At 38.9% G+C, this 22,523-nt stretch overlaps 3 protein-coding genes and 1 long non-coding RNA gene across 4 annotated transcripts in view; 1 reads left to right on the top strand and 3 right to left on the bottom strand.

Annotated features, from left to right (window-relative positions):
* The window catches only part of FLK (RNA-binding KH domain-containing protein), an 84,149-nt gene that overhangs the window by 20,493 nt on the left and 41,133 nt on the right, over positions 1-22,523 (bottom strand). The window lies entirely within an intron of this gene.
* Positions 1,906-4,918, bottom strand: LOC149382345 (uncharacterized). The gene is made up of 4 exons (XM_089601482.1): positions 4,666-4,918; positions 3,707-3,895; positions 2,752-3,299; positions 1,906-2,549 (listed from the first exon to the last, which is right to left on the bottom strand). The coding sequence occupies exons 1-4, from the start codon at positions 4,916-4,918 to the stop codon at positions 1,986-1,988; spliced, it is 1,554 nt and encodes a 517-aa protein (XP_089457608.1). The 3' UTR covers positions 1,906-1,985.
* Positions 11,309-12,610, top strand: LOC149382344 (uncharacterized). The gene is made up of 3 exons (XR_016301994.1): positions 11,309-11,617; positions 11,722-11,918; positions 12,384-12,610. It is a non-coding gene; the product is annotated as an uncharacterized LOC149382344 (long non-coding RNA).
* On the bottom strand, positions 18,720-22,188 carry LOC149382343 (protein ACCELERATED CELL DEATH 6-like). Its single transcript, XM_089601481.1, has 4 exons — positions 21,609-22,188; positions 20,593-20,781; positions 19,527-20,074; positions 18,720-19,328 (listed from the first exon to the last, which is right to left on the bottom strand). The coding sequence occupies exons 1-4, from the start codon at positions 22,186-22,188 to the stop codon at positions 18,765-18,767; spliced, it is 1,881 nt and encodes a 626-aa protein (XP_089457607.1). The 3' UTR covers positions 18,720-18,764.

The following is a 22,523-nucleotide window of genomic DNA, read 5'->3' as shown; positions in this document are numbered from 1 at the left end:
AAAAAAAAAATTGAGGGGGGATTGAGCCCCTCTTGGAGCTACATTGGATCCATCCTTGTCCATAATACTCTAAATGAGATCACTTATTTATTTTTCATTTCACTAAAAATATAAATGAAAACCTGCCGCTTCATTATTTTCAGAGAAAAAAAAATAAAAAATTATGGTGGAGATGGAAAGGAAGTCGTATCAACACAAACGCATTTCACAAATTTATTTCTTCTTCTCCGAAAAAATCCAAAAATTTTCAAGTTCATCGTCATCACTTTTTCGGCCGCCGGACAATATCCAAGCTCAACATAAGATATGAATGAGATTTTTTTTTTAATAAAATGAAAAATAAATGGAGATATTTTTTATTATAAATGAAATATAAATAAAAATCTGATTAAGGCAGTATGGACATTTCATATATTTTTTAATGATAAAATCAACTTAAAAATATGAAAAGGGTTATATTTGATTCAATAAAACTTTTTAGGGTAATAAATAAATATGCTATAAATAGTAATATTATGAGATACATGTGATATTTCAAAAAACTGTGAGAATAATCGCAGAATTTCGATTAAACAATTGGGATACATGATATTTTCCAAAAAAAAATATTTAAGAAACTTCACTATGTTTGCAGAAAATTCAAGTTTAGGTTTGAACCCAAACTTAAATGGTGAAACTTCAAAGCCATAGTTGGACCCGCAGTGACTAGACTACTTTGGAGTGATTTGAAGACATTTTGTGCACACAGCACATTAGAGCGAAACAAGAAACATCCTCTTCTACTTGACTCATTTCAGGTGGGTCAGCATTGAATAAAGATTTCTCTTTACTTTTTAAACACACACACACACATATATATATATATATATATATATATATATATATATATATATATATCAACACTGCCGCTCGTTGCCGCCACTTGCAGAGGCGTTTCGCCGCCGGAGTTGGGCGTGGTTACAAGCTTCGGGCAGTGACCGATGGCCTGCTCGGCAAACTTCATGTTCCCTGACCGGATCGCCACGTGGAGGACCGTGTCTTTCTTGTGCGGCGTCACTAGCTCCTCTCCAAGTTTCCGGATTCTGCGAGCTTCGAACACCACTCGATCCATGATTGCTTAGTACTGGACTACGTTTGTATGTCAAACAAAACAGAAGTCTTGAAATTACGTACCCACCCAATTCCAAACCTCACAATACTAGCTGGGTTAACTTACCACTAGTGAAAGACCACGATTTGGTGCTTGGACAGCTCAACCTCGAAAGTTACTTCGTAGTTATATATACAAATTCGTTGATAATATATATCGACATTAAATATATAATTATAAGTACTATCATTCAGCTTTGAGCGGTCATCACCTTGTCAGAATATTTATTCAACTCCATTATGATGAGAACATTAACGTAAGTCGTGACAGGAAAAACTAATTTAAGTTCGATTAGATAAGAATGAAACGACCATGGAGTGTCAGAGAGAACATATGAAGCGCTTTTTTTTCCTGGAAAACATATGAAGCGCTCTTAATTTGCGCTATTAGTGACTTACACATATTACAAACAAACAAAAAATATTCTATATATTTTTACGTAGACTTTGACGGGCGATATGGACGCGTTTGAGAAAACCTAGAAAAAAAAAATGTATTAAACAAATTTTATTTACTTAGGCACTCGCCCAAATGCTTATTAAAGACAATTATATAACGTTTTTCGAGGGCTAGCTACTTGTTAATTTTATTAAGACGACTCGCTCAAACAAATCACCTACACATTTTATTGTATTTAAATTGAATGTTAGTCCGTCATTAACGTTTAATATTTAATCATTTTCATTATCATTGCCCAATCTTTTCCTATCTACACTACCAATTATCTCTCTTACATTGAAACAAATCCCTTTAAGTTTCAACTTCATAGAGAATAATAAGGGTGAGTAAAATGTTATAAACCGAATCATGTTTTTTTGTGAACAAACAAGCAAAGCTACAAAAAGCCAATGGAGAAGAGAAACAAAAAGAAAGCGCCGGAAACTAGCGTGTAGACGGAGAGGTTTGAGTCGGCCGGCAGAACTACTCGCAAGCCGGAAGTGAAAGCGACGACCATCCCGAAGAGCGACAAGTAGGTGAAAAACGCCGCCATTTTCGCAAATCTAAGAACAAGGTGGTAGTTGTGCTCCACCGACATGACGAAGTTGAGCAGCACCGCCGCGGTGGCGCAGAAGAACGACACCGAGTCCGCCACCGCGAACACCCCGAAGTACGGCCTCTTCCACATCACCGCCGTGCCGTGACTCCCGTCAAACCCTCCGGGGATCGTGAACGCCGCCGTGAACGTCACCGTCGCGATCAGGGCCGCCACGAGTAGGTGTGCTCTCGAGATCTCCTTCAGCCTCGCCGACTTGCTGGCCGTGTCTGACGGTGGTGGTTGTGGTTGTTCTGAGCGACGGAGATCGGAGAGTATTTGGCGGTGCTTGTGTTCAACTCTCTCCACCATTGATTGGAGACTCTCTTGCCCTCCTTGCCTCTCCAGCTTCTTCATAAACCAGCACTGAAACTCAACAATGCTATGCTCAATCTTGATAATTAGGTCTATATATATGTTTGTAAAAACTCATTATTCTTTTACCGATCACGTTAATTAATATTAAATATCGTGAAATTACGTCACGAAATTGATTGGAAGAGAAACTCATAATTAACCTTGTTCGCTTCTTCATGATTTGGATATGAGATGTTTGAGTGGCACTAACCTTGAAGAGCTCTCCGATATGACTATTATATTGGAGAATGTCGATGGGCTTGAGACATCGGAGATTCATAGCCCTCTTGTCGACTCTAACATCGTCAACGAGAACCTTCATGATCCAGCGCCGATCGCGGCCCAGCGCCAGGTGGAGGGCCGTGTTACCGTCGGCATCGGCAGCGTTCAGCGAAAACCGGAGCCCAGGCGTGGCCAAGAAGTATCTAACGACTCCGAGCCTCCCGTGGACGACCGCCACGTGGAGGGCGGTCCGGCCTTTGCTGTCCACGGCCTCGCAAGCCTGTGGGCTCCGACGGACGATCGCCCTCACCACGCTGACGTGGCCTTCCCTGGCTGCCACGTGGAGGGGCGACATTCCGTATTTGTCTTGGATGAGGAGGCAGTCGGGGTGGCGGCTGAGGATGAGTTCTGTGGCCTCCACGTGTCCCAAATGAGCCGCGAAGTGGAGAGGGGTCCACTTTAGAGTATCGTCTTGTTTACCGAGTAGATCCATCTGTTGGCTCTCTTCTACTTTTGCTAGAATTACCTCCATTATCTCTATAGTATTTTCATCCCTTTTTTTAGTCCATTTATCAGCTAAAAATAAAGAAACGGACACGGTTTGCTTCATTGCTTTTTAGCGCTTAGACATTTGTATTTTGTGCCCCATTTCAAGTTTATTTCTAATTCGATACCTCTTTTTAGTATAAAAATTTCAAAAAAATAGGTAAATAGACAACTAAAATATTTGAAATTGTTATATAGCCAATAAATCTTAGTTAAATAGCCATGTGACTATTTATCTAAGATTCACATCCATAAATATATTATCTAAAATTTACGAAACGTTACTTATTTAATAATGTTAAACTTGCATATCATTCTCAAAATAAGGGTTTTTACCTAAAAAAAAAAATAATATATTCGTAGTATAGTAGTTCATGTCAATTGTCAAGGGTTGTTACCTGTTTTGGATTTATCGGTAACCCATCCTAATTTTTCGAGCAGAACGAAGCTCCTGGAAGATAAGCTACCGGACAACTTCCTTATTGAAAACCGTCCAAACCGATCTTCTAAGTGCAAAAGGAGACTTCTGACCGAGCTTCTGAAATTCTCTAACGACAAATCTGGCACATGATGTTCCGAAATTCTCCCTACATAACAACGCATATATTTCATTCTCTCTCTATACATATATCTTGAAAATGTTACGATGATACGAAAAGTTGAATACCAAAATTAAGAACACATAATAAGTTTTTTTTTTTATCTACTCTTCTTTGCCTGACCTCATAATAATTGAGGAATTGGAAACACTAACAATCATTAAGTGGAAACCTAGATGTTTAGTGGGAATCAAACTCATTACTAAAAGCCTAACTAATAGATCAACAACACTTTAAGTAAGAACACACGATAGGAAAAAACATTAGACAAAGGAGAACATTTAAACCCTATATCAAAAAATTAAGTTATAATTTAAAACGGAAAAAAAAAAAAAAAACGTTTTATTCAGGATTAGACGACCTAATCCCTTGAGCCACTACTAAATCCCGAAAATATCAAACTACCAAGGAAAAATTACGAACATAAAGATTTTATGATGCAACATTTTCAAAATAGCGATTATTTAAATCCTTTCAAAAACAACAATTTTTCAAACGGTAACTATTATTTTTCTTTGTAAATGAAATTGTAAACTATATATAAAGTTAAATAGTGCATAAAATAATATATCATTTTATAATAAAAAATTGTAAACATCAAGAACAATTATTTTAAAAAAAATGACGGTTTACAATTTTTAAAATGTTATATATGCAATAAGAAAAGTTTAAGCACGCTATTCTTGCAATAAAATTCAAAATACACGTATCCCCATATGAGTCTAAATATTATACACAATACACGTATATAAATATACCACTACGGGTCCGAATCACGGCGGTGTGTAGAGCATTCATGCCGTTTGATCCGTGGAAGACCGTGGAGCCAGCCGAATAGTTACATATTTTGATGATATCCTTGGCCATGTTCAGGAACCCTCCTTCGACGGCGAGGAAAACCGGCGACTCGCCGGCGAAGCTCAGAGCCCCGAGCTGGCCTTCCAAGTCCGCCTTAAGAAGCAACTCGGCCACGTCAGCGAAGCCGTGCCGTGCGGCGACGTGGAGAGCCATGTCGCCGGCGCGAGTCTCACTCGCCCTCAGCATCTCCCAGCCGTCCTCCACGTCCTTCGCCGGTCCTTGCCGCCGCGTGGAGAGGCGTTTCGCCGTCGGAGTTTGGCGTGGTTACAAGCTTCGGGCAGTGACCGATGGCCTGTCCGGCGAACTTCAAGTTCCCCGACCGGATCGCCACGTGGAGGACCGTGTCTTTCTTGTGCGCCGTCACTAGCTCGTCCAGGGTCGTCTCAGTTGATAGTCCCGCTATATCCAAGTCTCCAGATCCTGCGACTTCGTACAATTTCTCATCCATGATTTTTTTTTTTTATCGAAGAATTTCTCATCCATGATTGGGTGAGTGGTCATTCACAAAAGTGAAAGACATCCTCATTTATGAAGTCCCTGTGTGTGTTTGGATAGTTTTGTTTGTCCCAACGTAATTAAGTCAAGTCAACTACAGGTCGTTTTTATATTCACGCCATATATAATGTGTAGATTATTTAACACCACTCCCTTCAGTCCCTTGACGATTTTTGTCGACCACTTACTTATTTTTACAGTCACCCAAAGATATCCTCTTACAAAAGCATTGACAATTGACGTACTCATATATATATAATCTTTTGTAAAGTACGAAGCAAACTGTTACTAGGTTAGATTCCACGAAGCAAAATCAATCGGTTGTTCAATAAGTAATCACAACGTAGTTGAACAATCATCTATCACTACGTTAAAGTAATATCATAAGACAGATACTTGTTAGTTTTATTAAGACAAGTCACTCAAATGATTACAAATTATTCGTTGCTTCTTGTCTTCATGTTTTGGAAAGTACGAAGCATATTCTTACAAAACTAATAAAGCAGAATAATTGTTTATTTTTCCTTCTTATAACGACATTCTAACCCTTTTTTTTTTTTTTTCTACGGCGACTTGGTGCTTGATACTTCATACTCAATGCTTAAATCTTATACAAAGACTTACTTTTATTGTGTTCGTGGAAGACACTATTAAAAGAATGCTATTCAATACTTGCTTGGGTGCACCGAAGAAAAAATGCTTACGTATTTAATTATCCAATTTTCCAACGTCACTTATCATACCCTTATTCTTCAAAACGAGACGAGAAGAATTTTTTTGGAATCCAAAAATCCAAAAAATTCAAGGAGAAAAAGAAAATAAATATCCATTTTCACTGAAAACATTTCATCCAATACGAGCATACAAAAACCATTTCCATTTAAAGAAAAGTAGCACATTAAGTCCAACACTTTTTCCTCTGTTTTGATAACCTGAACACAACAAGCATTTCTATAATTTCCTCAGTGATCAGTGGTGATGCTCGATTTTTTCGCGCTCTTCACTTTGAGGATCGCCTTCCACTCCAGATCTCGGTGGTGCCGACGAACTCGTCAGCGAACTACAATGTGGAACCTTTCTTTCTAGCATCAAACTGTTGATATAAAAAAATAGATACAACAATTGTCTCGACGATTACACGAACACAGCGAGCAGGTTCAACAATTTATCGAGTGTGAAGATTAGATTGTTCTTATACTAGAAAATTTTCAATACAATAAGTATGAAAATACAAGGGAATTCAAACTAAATGTGAAAATATAGATGAAAACTTGTGCATCGTGAGTGTATGTGCAAATGAGTATCCAGCCTTTTCTAATAGGGGGCTTGTGTTTTTATGTGAGGAGATCAGGTGTGAATGTGGGTTGATCAATTTCTACATCTTAAGCGGTTATTTGGTAACCGCCCTGATCGTGTGGTATAACTGCTCAGATAAGAGATCGTAGGTTATTTGGGCGGTTATTGATGCTTACGTGTGGCCATTGTAAACTTTAATTTGACTAGCCTTTCTTATACCGAGTATTTCTCCAACATTTTCGGTTTTGCCAGTCAGTATTCAAAACGCAACTTGTGTTCTTGTACTTTTTCACATTTTCACACCTCGAACGGGTTATGCTTGGTATTATATGGTTGTTCGGTGTTATAAAATTTCGATCATAACAATGCATAAAGAATAGCAAAGAACATAATTTCTACATTATCGGTAATAGAAAAACACACGTTCTAAAACAAAGCTCTGATACTTTATGTAAGCATAATTTATACAATTCTAAATAGCAAAGATCTTAGCGCTATATGATTTTTACATATCATTAGAGCGTGGGAAAGCCTACCTTGATCCATGACAAGAGTGACGATAGCCATGACGGAATAACCATAATTGATTTTTCTCTCTCGATCCATTAAGACTTAGAGAAATGTGTTGATGGCATAAGAAGTTGAGAGGACCAAACACTTAGATTTCTCTTCATATAGACTCACCATGAATATATAACGAAATTACATTTGATTTAATTAATCAATAAAATTTAATTTGATTATATATTAAACCCACCAATTAATATTACATTTGAGCCATTATAAAATAGTCTATAACAATGTAGCAAACTGAAAAGATAAAACATACTGCAACCGGGCAGACAGTGAGGGAGGAGCGGTTCGGCATAAGACTTGAAAGCCTAAACCGAAAGCATTTACCATCATTGCGAGTGATATGTGCGTCAACAGTGTCGCGCTACTGGTGAACCGAATAAGCATTTGATAGTTCTTCTCCGCAGGAGCACCGCCCCGGTCGCGCATAAGAACGCTACATGTCGGTTACCACAAATGCCACGAACTCTGGCATAGCCGACAGCACCGCTGTGCCTTTCTTCTCGTCGTACCCTCCGGGGACCGTCAAGGCTGCTGCAAAAGTCACTGTCGCGATCAGGGTCGCCGCAAGTGAGTGTGTGCTCGAAATCTTCTTCACCCTCGCCCACTTGGCTTCCTGGTCTGATGACGATATTTTGCTGCTGTTTTTTCTCGACTCTCTCGACCATTGACGGGAGACTCTCTTGCCCTTTTACCCTCTCCGCTTCCTTCATAATGATGGATTGTCGCTGAAACACAACAATCCCGGATTTCAAAACCAAGAATCAATTGTCTAATAATTGTAAAACTAGGTCAAAATGTGGCGTCTTTGTGTGGTAAGAGCATGACCGTTAATTCTGTAATTTCCGTACGTATTGGATCGGAGCATGTTGATGGGCATGAGACGTGCGAGATTCTTAGCCCTCGTTTCGATCCTGGTATCGTCGAGGAGCATATATATGATCCGGAGCTCGTGCACACCGCCCATAGGCAGATGCAGGGCCGTGACGACTCTGAGCCTCTCGTGGCGGACCGCCACGTGGAGGGCGGTCCGGCCTTTGCTGTCCACGGCGTCACAGGCCTGTGGGCTCCGACGGACGATCTCCTCCACTATGCTGACGTGGCCTTCCTTGGCTGCCACGTGGAGGGGCGACATTCCGTGGCTGTCCTCGATGAGAACGCAGTCAGAGTGGGTTCTAAGGATGAGTCTGTGGCCTCCAAATGTCCCGAATGAGCGGCTAAGTGGAGAGGCGTCCAACCCCGGATGTATATACTTTAATTTGAAGTCAAATTAGATCAAATTTTATTTTATTAAAAGATTAACTCAAATTAAATTAATTAAAAAGTTAGTTAATTAATTTAATTTATTTTTTAATAAAATATCATTTTGACTGCTTTTTAAGAGAATTGGTTATTGGCTGTTGGACCAATTGTCCTTTAAAAAAATTTGATAATGCTAAATAATTGTTTTTATTGTGTATTAAAAAATAAGAATTAATTATTCTAGCGACATATTTTTTAATGTGAAATTTGTTGTAACTAGCCAAGTTTGTCATTCTTATTGGGGGAATAGCCCAAGTTTCATTTTATTAAGCAAATAACCCATATTTTCGGCTCAGACCATAACGCCATTGGTAAATTCGCGAATAGGTTAATTTAATTAACCTACTGGAGTGAGTTAGGTTAATTAATTAACTTATTGGTTGAATAGTAGTTTACGTTCTGATTTTTTTGTGAGTAAAGTTAATTTACTAAATGATTGAATTCGGAATTAGGTTAATTAATTGAATGCTTTGAATATCAATTGACTTAAGTTATGATTTTTGTAAATTTTTTGTGAATTTCAAATATTTCACGAATCAGTTAATTAATTAACCTAACTCACTCCAGTAGGTTAATTCAACTAACTTACCGCGAATTTGGGAGTTCTAGGGTTCGTTCCTGGAAATTTCAACGCAGACCAAGTCAACCATGGCTAGAAAATCCCTAACGACGACGCTACCGTCCCGGAGGAGATCCAGGCAGCAACCGACGACCACCGAGACCTCCGGCGAACTCAGCGGATTTCTGTGCCGGGACACGAGCATTTGGCGGAGCCTCTCGATGCCGGCCATCCGCTCCTTCGCATCCCTCGCACGCGCGAGCTCCACCGCCACCTCCTCCATCGCCGATCCGGCGGCGGAATCAAGAGCCGGACTCGATGCGGCCGAGGCCTCTCGGGATTTCTCCAGATAGCTCGTTGTCAGACAAGTCCAGCTGGCCGAGAACTGGCATCTCCGCGAGGCTCTCGGGGATTTCTCCGGTGAATCTGTTGTGGCTGAGGTCGAGACCCACGGGCCTCTCGCATGCGGACACTTCGTCTGGGATTCGGCCGGAGAGTTCGTTGCGGCTAGAGAGATCCCGAGCGTGTCTGTGTGTACAGCTAGAGAGAGAGAGAGAGAGAGAGAGAGAGAGAGAGAGAGAGAGAGTTGTGTGAAAGGGTAATTTTGGTAGTTTAGATTAGTTGGGCTATTCCCTTAATTAAATGAAACTTTGGCTATTCTCTTAATATTAATATGTTGATTTGGGTAGTTAGCAAAATAGTCCTTTTTTAATTACTATTTGTTTGATTTTATTCCCACTTCTTTCATGTCTAAATCACATATAGTATATATAATGAAATGAGTCTTTATTAAAATAAAAAAAATCAAATGAGCTTAATATAGCAATTATAAAAGAAAATGAAAATAAATGCATAGATTGTGAGAAGTTTGATCAATGATATAAAGAGTTTCAAAAGGATATTACTTAGTAAAGGTTTTCATCATTTTACTATTATTTCGTTTCAGATAGATATATATATATATTGAAAAATAGGAATTAATTATTCTAGCGACATATTTTTTAATTACTATTTGTTTGATTTTATTCCCACTTCTTTCATGTCTAAATCACATATAGTATATAACTATATATAATGAAATGAGTCTTTATTAAAATAAAAAATCAAATGAGCTTAATATAGCAATTATAAAAGAAAATGAAAATAAATACATAGATTGTGAGAAGTTTGATCAATGATATAAAGAGTTTCAAAAGGATACTACTTAGTAAAGGTTTTCATCATTTTACTATTATTTCGTTTCAGATAGATATATATACATGTATACATATATATATATATATATACATATATATATATACATATATATATATATACATATATATATATATATGGAAAAATTGTACAAAAACGGTCATTTGAAAGTTATTGATTAGTAAAATAACCAAAGTTTTCACTTTTCAGCAAAGTAGTCAAATTTACGTCCATAATTAAAAATTTTGATGATTATTATAAACAATTTATCATTTTCAAAAAAATTAATCTTGAAGTAAAAAAAAATTATGAAGTCAGATTGCTGCATATTTTGACTATTTCACTAAACTAAGACAAACCTTGTCTATTTTGCAAATTCATAACTTTAAATTGACTATTTAACTACGTCATTCCTATCTATCTATCTATCTATCTATCTATCTATATATATATAGATAAATATATATATTTATCTATATATATATATATATATATTAAAATTTACTAAAAACAAGATGGTTTTAATATTGAGAGCCCATCGTCACCTAGCTTCGCGCTACTACTATAATTATTTTTAGTATTATCATTGTATAAAGACAGTTTAGTCTATTCCCTTCTTATTTATGGCCACTGAAACTATTACATTCCTTTTTGTCACGTTCACTAGTAGAAAAATGACTTTTAATGGCGCCTCTTTAATGGCGTTAGTGAAAAAAAACGCCATTAAAAGTAATTATTGTATTTTCGAGATTGTGTTTAAAGAAAAAGACGAATTAGAGAGCGACACGTCACTTTTGGAAGAGGTACAACAAAAAAATATTCATGGCGTTTAAATTTGAAACGCCATTAAAAAAATGTAAACCAACCATTGAATGCCATGTGGTTAAAATTATATATGATGACATTTAAAATAAAAACGCCATTAAAAATGTTAAAATTTCGCTGTCACTGTAGCGTATAATCCAATCAGCCGTTGACACGTGGGAATTAAATATATAATAGCGTTCCTTTTTCGAACGCCATTAAAAGATTTACACGGCAGCCACACGGCGGCGTTTTATGGTTGGTTTAGAGTTGTAATGGCGTGCAGAATTTGAACGCAATTAAAGATGTGCCCCAAAAAAAAAATTCTGTATTTAATCTCTCTGCCTCCGCGCGACCCCAAAGCTTCTAAGCCGATGGCGCTTCTCCGCAGAATCCTGAAACAAAAAAGAAAAAAAAGTTTGAAAAAAAGATACGATTGCAGCAGAGGAGCATAAAAAGAGAAGACGAACGACGGAACGAGTCTCACTCCGCGCGACCCAGACGAACGCCGAACGCGCCATCTCCGCGCGACCCAAACGAAGGCGCCATCTCCCCCGCCTCCGCGCGACCCAAACGAGAGCCTCTCCTCCGCGCGCGCGTCAAGTCCGACCGAGCCCTGCTAAATCAAGGTGAGGAATTAGAAAATTCTCCCCAAAATTTTCATACAAATAATTGATTTAAGCCAAGGATTAGATTAGGCTGTGTTAATTAGCCAATATATGGATCATGAAAGAATTAGGGAAACACATACGGTGGCGAAAAAGCAGCGGCGATTTGGTCTATTTCGGTCGAGCGTCGCCACCGCCTGGTTCTACAATCCATGCGTCCCGTCTCTCCAGTTTTTGACTCGACTGAGTCTTCGTCGACGACCTTAATTTGGGCTTGGCTCATCTTGTCGCCGGTCAGCTTTCTTCACCGTCTACATTTCTAGTAAGTGATACGGTTCATGAAATGAAATATGACTTTGGGTCTGTATATATAGGGTAAATATAGATACGGTTCATCAAATCCAAAGAATAAATTTTAGGGTTTCTTCTTTGAATCTTTGAATGCTTTCATTTTCTCGGTCGTGCATTCTCACTCTCGTGTCGCCCTACCATAAGCATTCATTTTTGTTCTGTTTTTATATTAAATCTCAAGTTTTGGTTGTAGTTAATTTGTCTTTTAAAATATATTGGTTCAATTTCAGGTCTTAACTGTTAATCAAAACACACACCATATTATGTATGAAAAATAAATTAGTAACATTGAAAATAGTATATGAAAGTTATTTAATATCCACTTCTATAGCCCGGCGGTAATATTTTGTTTTGAAGATTTTTATTGAAATGATTTTCCAAACTGGTATCTGATAAAATAAAATAATTTTTTAAAAATTAAACTCTCTCATTCCAGGTTCATATGATGATGCAATTGCTGGTGAGATGATAGAACGATGGAATTAGAATTTTTATTTCATTATGCTTTTAAGCGACGAACAGTCCGGTTCTCCGCTGCACATCACCGTCGGACATCGACGCTGCTCGTCGCCGTCATTCTCCGTCGGTTATCTTCTATGGTCTCCGCTCCTCTCGGATAGCCCAAAATATTTTCAGGACCGGCCTGCCACAATAGAATCAAAGGTTAGGGTTTTTATTTTATTTTATAAACTTTCATGGTTGAATTATTTTGTAAAGGAAATTAACCTGTTTTGGAATGTTTATGTAGTGATTTTCGTAGTATCTCGGCCCTTTCTGAAAAATTCCAACCCCAATTGGCCATGAGAAATCCATGTTGAGGTTTATTTTTCCCAATTTGCTATGTTTTCCGAAATTGGTTGAGGCTTAAGCATGTTTTTCAATTTGCTATGTTTTTCTACTAGACGTTATTATTCAAATTTCCTTGTCTTTGGAATCCCTAAATCCTCATATCGCACGACTTTATTTTGTTATATACAACATTTATATAGATATAGATATATTTATGCACATATATATATATATATATATACTATTTCAGTTCTTCTGATATCTTGAATTTTCAAACTTTTTACAAATATATCTCTCTTTAGTTTTTTAATTAATGATTTTAAATAAAAGTTATTATAAAATACAGATGTTTATAGAATAAAATAATAAACAACGTTGTTGAGAGATTAAATTAATGAAGCTGCTTTGTCGTCGTTGTCAACTACGAAGCACACTGTTAATCTCCAAGCTCAACATAAGATATATATGAGATTTTTTTTAATAAAATGAAAAATAAATGGAGATATTTTTTTATTATAAATGAAATATAAATAAAAATCTGATTAAGGGTAGTACGGACATTTCATATATTTTTTAATGATAATGTCAACTTAAAATTATGAAAAGGGTTATATTTGATTCAATAAAACTTTTTAGGGTATAAATAAATATGCTATAAATAGTAATCTTAGGAAATACATGTGATATTTCAAAAAACTGTGAGAATAATCGCAGAATTTCGATTAAACAAGTGGGATACATGATATTTTCCCAAAAACTATTTAAGAAACTTCACTATGTTTTGCAGAAAATTCAAGTTTAGGTTTAAACCCAAACTTAAATGGTGAAACTTCAAAGCCATAGTTGGTCCCGCAGTGACTAGACTACTTTGGAGTGAGTTGAAGACATTTTGTGCACACAAGACACAACACATAAGAGCGAAACAAGAAACATCCTCTTCTACTTGACTCATTTCAGGTGAATAATTTTTTTAGCATTGAATAAAGATTTCTCTTTACTTTTAAACACACACGCCCGCGCGCGCGCGCACACACACACATATATATATATATATATATGCAAAAAAAATGTACAAGAAGTCACGGTTCAAAATTCTTGCGCGTGCTTTCCAGAAGATCGCCGCATGGATCAGTGTACGGTGTCCTGCTGGAGACGGACATGAGAGACGTACTTGGTGAGGCGACATGCCACGAGGCGGATAGGATAGATGTACTCGGCGGTGCGACACGCCACGAGGCGCGGGGGTCTCCGACAGACCACTCGGTGAGGCTAGCGAACCTAGAACTTAATTGTATCGTTAATTAAATCTACTGTAAGATTGATTTAAGAAGCCGTGCAGGGCCGTGTCGCGCGCGTCAGTGTCACGGGCCCGCAGCATCGCCCCGCTGTCCTCCACGTCATCGCTCACCACCAGGATGAGCCCGACCATCTCGGCTTCGCCGGTCCTCGCCGCCGCGTGCAGAGGCGTTTCGCCGCCGGAGTTGGGCATGGTTACAAGCTTCGGGCATTGACTGATGGCCTGCTTGGAAAACTTTTATGTTCCCCGACCAGATCGCCACGTGGAGGACCGTGTCCTTCTTGTGGGGCGTCACTAGCTCAGCTCACTCCGAGTTGATCGCTCACTACCTTGAAACTAGTCTCTACCTTTGAAAGTTGTACTAGTACATTATATATGTTAGTCCTTAGTTCATATGTATTTATTACTACGTATGATTACATTTACCACTCCAAATCTCATGTAATAAATATAAATGAGTGTAATTTGATTTCATAACAATTAAGTATCATCGTTTCTGTCTATATATATATATATATATATATATATATATATATATATATATATATATATATTCTACACGAATATAGAGCTAATACGGAGGTGAAATGTAAAGGTAACACCTGCTACAAACAAGAAGAGATTGAGGTTGGTATTGTACGGCAGAACGACTTGCAAGCCATATATGAATGCCCAGTACATCCCAGCGAGCGATGTCTGCGTTAATATCGCCGCGTTATGGGCTAACCGAAGAAGCACATGATAGTTCTTCTCCAACGGTATGAATAAGTTGATCATCACTGCAGCGACCGAGCTAGGAACGCTATCGAGTTGAACACCACAAATACCGTGAAGTGATACTTTTTCCACAGCACCGCTGTTCTGTGCTCCGCGTCGAACCCTCCGGGGATAGTGAACCCGTCGCGATCAGGGTCGCCACAAGTAAGTGTATGCTCGAGATCTTCTTCACCCTCGCCCAGTAACGGATCCAGAGATTGCGGGGCACGAGTAAGAGTAATGTATATATAGTTTATTTACAATTTTTAAAAGGGCAAAATAACCAGTTTGAAACTATAGAATTTGTTTTTAGCCTATGTTTCATAACTTTCAGGAAAATAGTCAATATGCTTAGGTGTCAATAATTAATAGATTAATTTTCCCTTTTACTTAATCAAATGGAAATAATGAATATAATTATATTAAATAATAGGCAATAACGATATAAAATAACAAAAAATTTCAAAATTGTTACACGTAGCGTAGCCTTAAACCTCTAACAAATCTCAACAAAATATTTTATCAAAGATATCATTAATCACGTGACGCGCTAATTTAGAACGGCTTCACCAATTTTCAACGCCAACAAATCTCCTGGAGTGGACGCGATATTATGGAAATTTCTCTGTGCATCAGTTTATGTTACTGTGTAAGAACCTGTCAACACAGATAATAAACGTAAATTACTGGAAATTATCTCATTGTCCACATTTAAGTAATCTGAATGGAAATAAATGTAAATAAATAATCTGTACGTCTACATTTTTCCAAAGACTGACGTTCGAAAATCTTCATTGTTTAAAAAAAACAAATTAACAGTGAGAGTCGGACCACCTTTAACCAAGTTAACATTTAAAAAATAAAAATAACAGAATTCACCAACGACCAAGACGCAGAAGCCATATTTTAATTAGAAACAAATTATTTCTTATTCCAGGCGCAATTTTTTTTTTCTTCTACGAAATAGTTTCAGCGTTGGTGAGAGTCAAGAAGGTCTCGCTGACGATGAGGTTGGCGGTCCAGTTCGAGACGGCGGCGATTCCTCCGCCGGTGCCTCGGTACTTGAGAGGGTATATCTCCGACAAGCCTTCGCCGACCTCCTCCGTCGCCTCCGGCTGATCTGCGTAATCGGTGACAACTTCTTCGGCTGGACGGTCCCCGTGGCCCGCGACCTCGACGTCTTCCTCGTCATCTTGGCACGTTGAAGGTAAAAAAAAAAAAAAAAGGAAGCTCAGATCTGGTTATGGGGTGGCTGGAGAGAGAGAGAGAGAGAGAGAGAGAGAGAGAGAGAGAGAGAGAGAGAGAGAGAGAGAGAGAGAGAGAGAGAGAGAGAGAAAAACGTGATACCAGAAATTCAAAATGAGTTTTGTAACTAACTACAACAAAATAGGAACTTAACATGCACTCACAAAAAAAGGAAAAAAAATACGATAATTAAAAAAACTGTCTTAATTATTGAAAGACAAAAAAGTAAAATATTAATACGTTTGGCTATTTCCTAAAAATCTCCAAACATAGGCTAGATCACAAACCTAACGTTTTAGGTGGTCTAATTAGTTACAAAACTCTTTTTAAAAATTATATTAAAAAAATAATGCAAACAATTAACACTATATTATTTCTAAAAACTAAGAAAGAAAAATAGAATTTTAAAATAAGACTTTATGTAAAATAAAAAATAGCATTTTAATATATCTATAATAAATTATAATTATTCATATTTAAATTTATTAAACATAACTATATTTAAACTCTTTGTTAATGTATATTAGATATATGGTTCTATCATTAATGCCATATCAAAAATTTATATATGGCCTGCCACGCCGCCGGAGTTGGGCGTGGTTACAAGCTTCGGGGAGTGACCGATGACCTGCTCGTTAAACTTCATGTTCCCTGACCGGATCGCCACGTGGAGGACCGTGTCTTTCTTGTGCGGCGTCACTAGCTCCTCTCCAAGTTTCCGGATTCTGCGGCTTCGAACACCACTCGATCCATGATTGCTTAGTACTGGACTACGTTTGTATGTCAAACAAAACAAAAGTCTTGAAATTACGTACCCACCCAATTCCAAACCTCACAATACTAGCTGGGTTAACTTACCACTAGTGATGAAGAAGAAGAAAGAAAAACCTACATTTGTACGTCTCTCTCTCTCTCTCCAGCGAAAACCCTCTCTCTATCTCTATAGCAAATTAGATCTAGTTCTAGATCTAGCGGGGGTGAGCGAAGCCGCCGCCCCTCTGGGTTCGGACGCCGTCGCTGTCGCGGCTCCGGTCCGGAGGGGAGGGCGATTCTCCACGAGACCCTTCTCAGTGGATCCGTCGCAGAGGGCGCCGATTCTTCTTCGTTTCTTCATCGTCGCAGAGGTTGCCGAGCTCGAAGGCTGCCGAGCTCAGATCCGGCGAACGTCGAGCTCAGGACCGTCGACCGCCGAGCCCAGATCCGTCGACCGTCGACCGCCGAGCTCAGATCCGGCGATCCCAACCTCTCTGACCACGCTCCTGAGGCTGGCCACCGCCAAGAGCCCGCCCCGGCCCTCGAGCACCCCTTCCATCACCAGAGCTCCGGTCGGCACCGCGTCACCACCAGGCCCGGCCTCGCCACCGCCGCCCCAAGCGCCGCCGCCAGCTAGGCGGTCCGACCCTCCTTCGTCGTCGCTTCCTGAAGGTGCTCCACGCCGTGGGTTCGAGTCTTTGAAGCTTGTCGAGTGACGGGTTGTTTGGGTCTTGGTTACGTTTGTTCTTTGGTGGGGTCTTGTGTTTGTTTTGGTTGTAATTTCCCTGTTTTCTTTGTTTTTTGCAATAGCTATCTGTTTTCTGAAGTTGGATTAGCCATCGTTCAGCCTTCCGTTATGGAATTCCTGTTAGACAAGCGTTTATGCAGGTTTGAGACACTCTTCCGAGGTCTTGTACTCTTGGTTGTTCGGGTTTGCCTATCAACCATAGAGGTTTTTTTCAAAGAGTTGATGTTGTGCTCGATTAGTTGTGTGCTTTGTTGGTTTTCCATTGTCGGATTCCAAGTCACGTTTAAACCCCTTGATCGCTTTTATTTGATCATATCGATGGGTTCGGTTCAATCCTAGATAATGAGCATCTCTGTTTTGGGACTTTCAAAGTCTGCATTAGTGATTGTAATCACTTCTTTCTAATGGAATTCTCGGTTTTCCCTCAAAAAAAAAAAAAAAAAAAAAAAAAAAAAAACTTACAACTACTGAAAGACCACGATTTGGTGCTTGGACAGCTCAACCTCGAAAGTTACTTCGTAGTTATATATACAAATTCGTTGATAATATATATCGACATTAAATATATAATTATAAGTACTATCATTCAGCTTTGACCGGTCATCACCTTGTCAGAATATTTATTCAACTCCATTATGATGAGAACATTAACGTAAGTCGTGACAGGAAAAACTAATTTAAGTTCGATTAGATAAGAATGAAACGACCATGGAGTGTCAGAGAGAACATATGAAGCGCTTTTTTTTTCCTGGAAAACATATGAAGCGCTCTTAATTTGCGCTATTAGTGACTTACACATTACAAACAAACAAAAAATGTTCTATATATTTTTACGTAGACTTTGACGGGCGATATGGATGCGTTTGAGAAAACCTAGAAAAAAAAATGTATTAAACAAATTTTATTTACTTAGGCACTCGCCCAAATGCTTATTAAAGACAATTATATAACGTTTTTCGAGGGCTAGCTACTTGTTAATTTTATTAAGACGACTCGCTCAAACAAATCACCTACACATTTTATTGTATTTAAATTGAATGTTAGTCCGTCATTTACGTTTAATATTTAATCATTTTCATTATCATTGCCCAATCTTTTGCTATCTACACTACCAATTATCTCTCTTACATTGAAACAAATCCCTTGAAGTACAACTTCATAGAGAATAATAAGGGTGAGTAAAATGTTATAAACCGAATCATGTTTTTTTTGTGAACAAACAAGCAAAGCTACAAAAAGCCAATGGAGAAGAGAAACAAAAAGAAAGCGCCGGAAACTAGCGTGTAGACGGAGAGGTTTGAGTCGGCTGGCAGAACTACTCGCAAGCCGGAAGTGAAAGCGACGACCATCCCGAAGAGCGACAAGTAGGTGAAAAACGCCGCCATTTTCGCAAATCTAAGAACAAGGTGGTAGTTCTGCTCCACCGACATGACGAAGTTGAGCAGCACCGCCGCGGTGGCGCAGAAGAACGACACCGAGTCCGCCACCGCGAACACCCCGAAGTACGGCCTCTTCCACATCACCGCCGTGCCGTGACTCCCGTCAAACCCTCCGGGGATCGTGAACGCCGCCGTGAACGTCACCGTCGCGATCAGGGCCGCCACGAGTAGGTGTGCTCTCGAGATCTCCTTCAGCCTCGCCGACTTGCTGGCCGTGTCTGACGGTGGTGGTTGCGGTTGTTCTGAGCGACGGAGATCGGAGAGTATTTGGTGGTGCTTGTGTTCAACTCTCTCCACCATTGATTGGAGACTCTCTTGCCCTCCTTGCCTCTCCAGCTTCTTCATAAACCAGCACTGAAACTCAACAATGCTATGCTCAATCTTGATAGTTAGGTCTATATGTTTGTAAAAACTCATTATTCTTTTACCGATCACGTTAATTAATATTAAATATCGTGAAATTACGTCACGAAATTGATTGGAAGAGAAACTCATAATTAACCTTGTTCGCTTCTTCATGATTTGGATATGAGATGTTTGAGTGGCACTAACCTTGAAGAGCTCTCCGATATGACTATTATATTGGAGAATGTCGATGGGCTTGAGACATCGGAGATTCATAGCCCTCTTGTCGACTCTAACATCGTCAACGAGAACCTTCATGATCCAGCGCCGATCGCGGCCCAGCGCCAGGTGGAGGGCCGTGTTACCGTCGGCATCGGCAGCGTTCAGCGAAAACCGGAGCCCAGGCGTGGCCAAGAAGTATCTAACGACTCCGAGCCTCCCGTGGACGACCGCCACGTGGAGGACGGTCCGGCCTTTGCTGTCCACGGCCTCGCAAGCCTGTGGGCTGTAACGGACGATCGCCCTCACCACGCTGACGTGGCCTTCCCTGGCTGCCACGTGGAGGGGCGACATTCCGTATTTGTCTTGGATGAGGAGGCAGTCGGGGTGGCGGCTGAGGATGAGTTCTGTGGCCTCCACGTGTCCCAAATGAGCCGCGAAGTGGAGAGGGGTCCACTTTAGAGTATCGTCTTGTTTACGGAGTAGATCCATCTGTTGGCTCTCTTCTACTTTTTCTAGAATTACCTCCATTATCTCTATAGTATTTTCATCCCTTTTTTTTTAGTCCATTTATCAGCTAAAAATAAAGAAACGGACACGGTTTGCTTCATTGCCTTTTAGCGCGTAGACATTTGTATTTTGTACCCCATTTCAAGTTTATTTCTAATTCGATACCTCTTTTTAGTATAAAATTTCAAAAAAATAGGTAAATAGACAACTAAAATATTTGAAATTGTTATATAGCCAATAAATCTTAGTTAAATAGCCATAAAAATGGTGTGACCTAATAAATAAAATTAAGTGATTATTTATCTAAGATTTACATCCATAAATATATTATCTAAGATTTACGAAACGTTAGCTATTTAACAATGTTAAACTATAAATGTGATTATTTAACTAATGGACCCATAAAATTTTATATAAATTTGGGGCAGTAAAACATGAAAAGGACAAAAAAACTTGCATATCATTCTCAAAATAAGGGTGTTTACCTAAAAAAAATAATATTTTTGTAGTATAGTAGTTCATGTCAATTGTCAAGGGTTGTTACCTGTTTTGGATTTATCGGTAACCCATCCTAATTTTTCGAGCAGAACGAAGCTCCTGGAAGATAAGCTACCGGACAACTTCCTTATTGAAAACCGTCCAAACCGATCTTCTAAGTGCAAAAGGAGACTTCTGACCGAGCTTCTGAAATTCTCTAACGACAAATCTGGCACATGATGTTCCGAAATTCTCCCTACATAACAACGCATATATTTCAGTCTCTCTCTATACATATATACCTTGAAAATGTTACGATGATACGAAAAGTTGAATACCAAAATTAAGAACACATAATAAGTTTTTTTTTTTTTATCTACTCTTCTTTGCCTGACCTCATAATAATTGAGGAATTGGAAACACTAACAATCATTAAGTGGAAACCTAGATGTTTAGTGGGAATCAAACTCATTACTAAAAGCCTAACTAATAGATCAACAACACTTTAAGTAAGAACACACAATAGGAAAAAACATTAGACAAAGTAGAACATTATTAAACCCTATATCAAAAAATTAAGTTATAATTTAAAACGGAAAAAAAACGTTTTATTCAGGATTAGAGGACCTAATCCCTTGAGCCACTACTAAATCCCGAAAATATCAAACTACCAAGGAAAAATTACGAACATAAAGATTTTATGATGCAACATTTTCAAAATAGCGATTATTTTAATCCTTTCAAAAACAACAATTTTTCAAACGGTAACTATTATTTTTCTTTGTAAATGAAATTGTAAACTATATATAAAGTTAAATACTGCATAAAATAATATATAATTTTATAAAAAAAAAAAATTGTAAACATCAAGAACAATTATTAAACAAAAAAATGACGGTTTACAATTTTTTAAAATGTTATACTTGCAGTAAGAAAAGTTTAAGCACGCTTTCTTGCAATAAAATTCAAAAAACGGTTGCCAAAAAGAATTACCACAATTGTCAGAGCGCGAGTTTTTTTTTGGGCCTGACCTATCCCCATATGAGTCTAAATATTATACACAATACACGTATATAAATATACCGCTACGGGTCCGAATCACGGCGGTGTGTAGAGCATTCATGCCGTTTGATCCGTGGAAGACCGTGGAGCCAGCTGAATAGTTACATATTTTGATGATATCCTTGGCCATGTTCAGGAACCCTCCTTCGACGGCGAGGAAAACCGGCGACTCGCCGGCGGAGCTCAGAGCCCCGAGCTGCCCTTCCAATTCCGCCTTAAGAAGCAGCTTGGCCACGTCAGCGAAGCCGTGCCGTACGGCGACGTGGAGAGCCGTGTCGCCGGCGCGAGTCTCACGCGCCCTCAGCATCTCCCCGCCGTCCTCCACGTCCTTCTCACGCGCCTCCATGAGGAGCTTGACCATCTCGGCTTCGCCGGTCCTTGCCGCTGCGTGGAGAGGCGTTTCGCCATCGGAGTTGGGCGTGGAGAGAAGCTTGGGGCAGCGATCGATGGCCTGTCCGGCGAACTTCAAGTTCCCCGACCGGATCGCCATGTGGAGGACCGTGTCTTTCTTGTGCGCCGTCACTAGCTCGTCCAGGGTCGTCTCAGTTGATAGTCCCTCTATGCTTTCCAAGTCTCTTAATAGGTGGTTTTCACCGATCATGATTATCAGTCTTGTGTGTCTTTATTGCTTTCAGTTTATTGTTTGGTTGGTTGTTAATTCAGATTAATCAGATAAAAATCAATCGGTTGTTCAATAAGTAATCACAACTTAGTTGAACAATCATCTATCACTACGTTAAAGTAATATCATAAGACAGATACTTGTTAGTTTTATTAAGACAAGTCACTCAAATGATTACAAATTATTCGTCGCTTCTTGTCTTCATGTTTTGGAAAGTACGAAGCATATTCTTACAAAACTAATAAAGCAGAATAATTGTTTATTTTTCCTTCTTATAACGACATTCTAACCCTTTTTTTTTTTCTACGGCGACT

The sequence above is a fragment of the Urtica dioica genome, chromosome 11 (assembly GCF_054948205.1).
Source record: "Urtica dioica subsp. dioica isolate 48M chromosome 11, U.dioica_male_clone48M_v1_H2, whole genome shotgun sequence".
In the NCBI taxonomy this organism is placed as follows: domain Eukaryota; kingdom Viridiplantae; phylum Streptophyta; class Magnoliopsida; order Rosales; family Urticaceae; genus Urtica; species Urtica dioica.
This window is presented reverse-complemented; position numbering and strand designations above follow the sequence as displayed.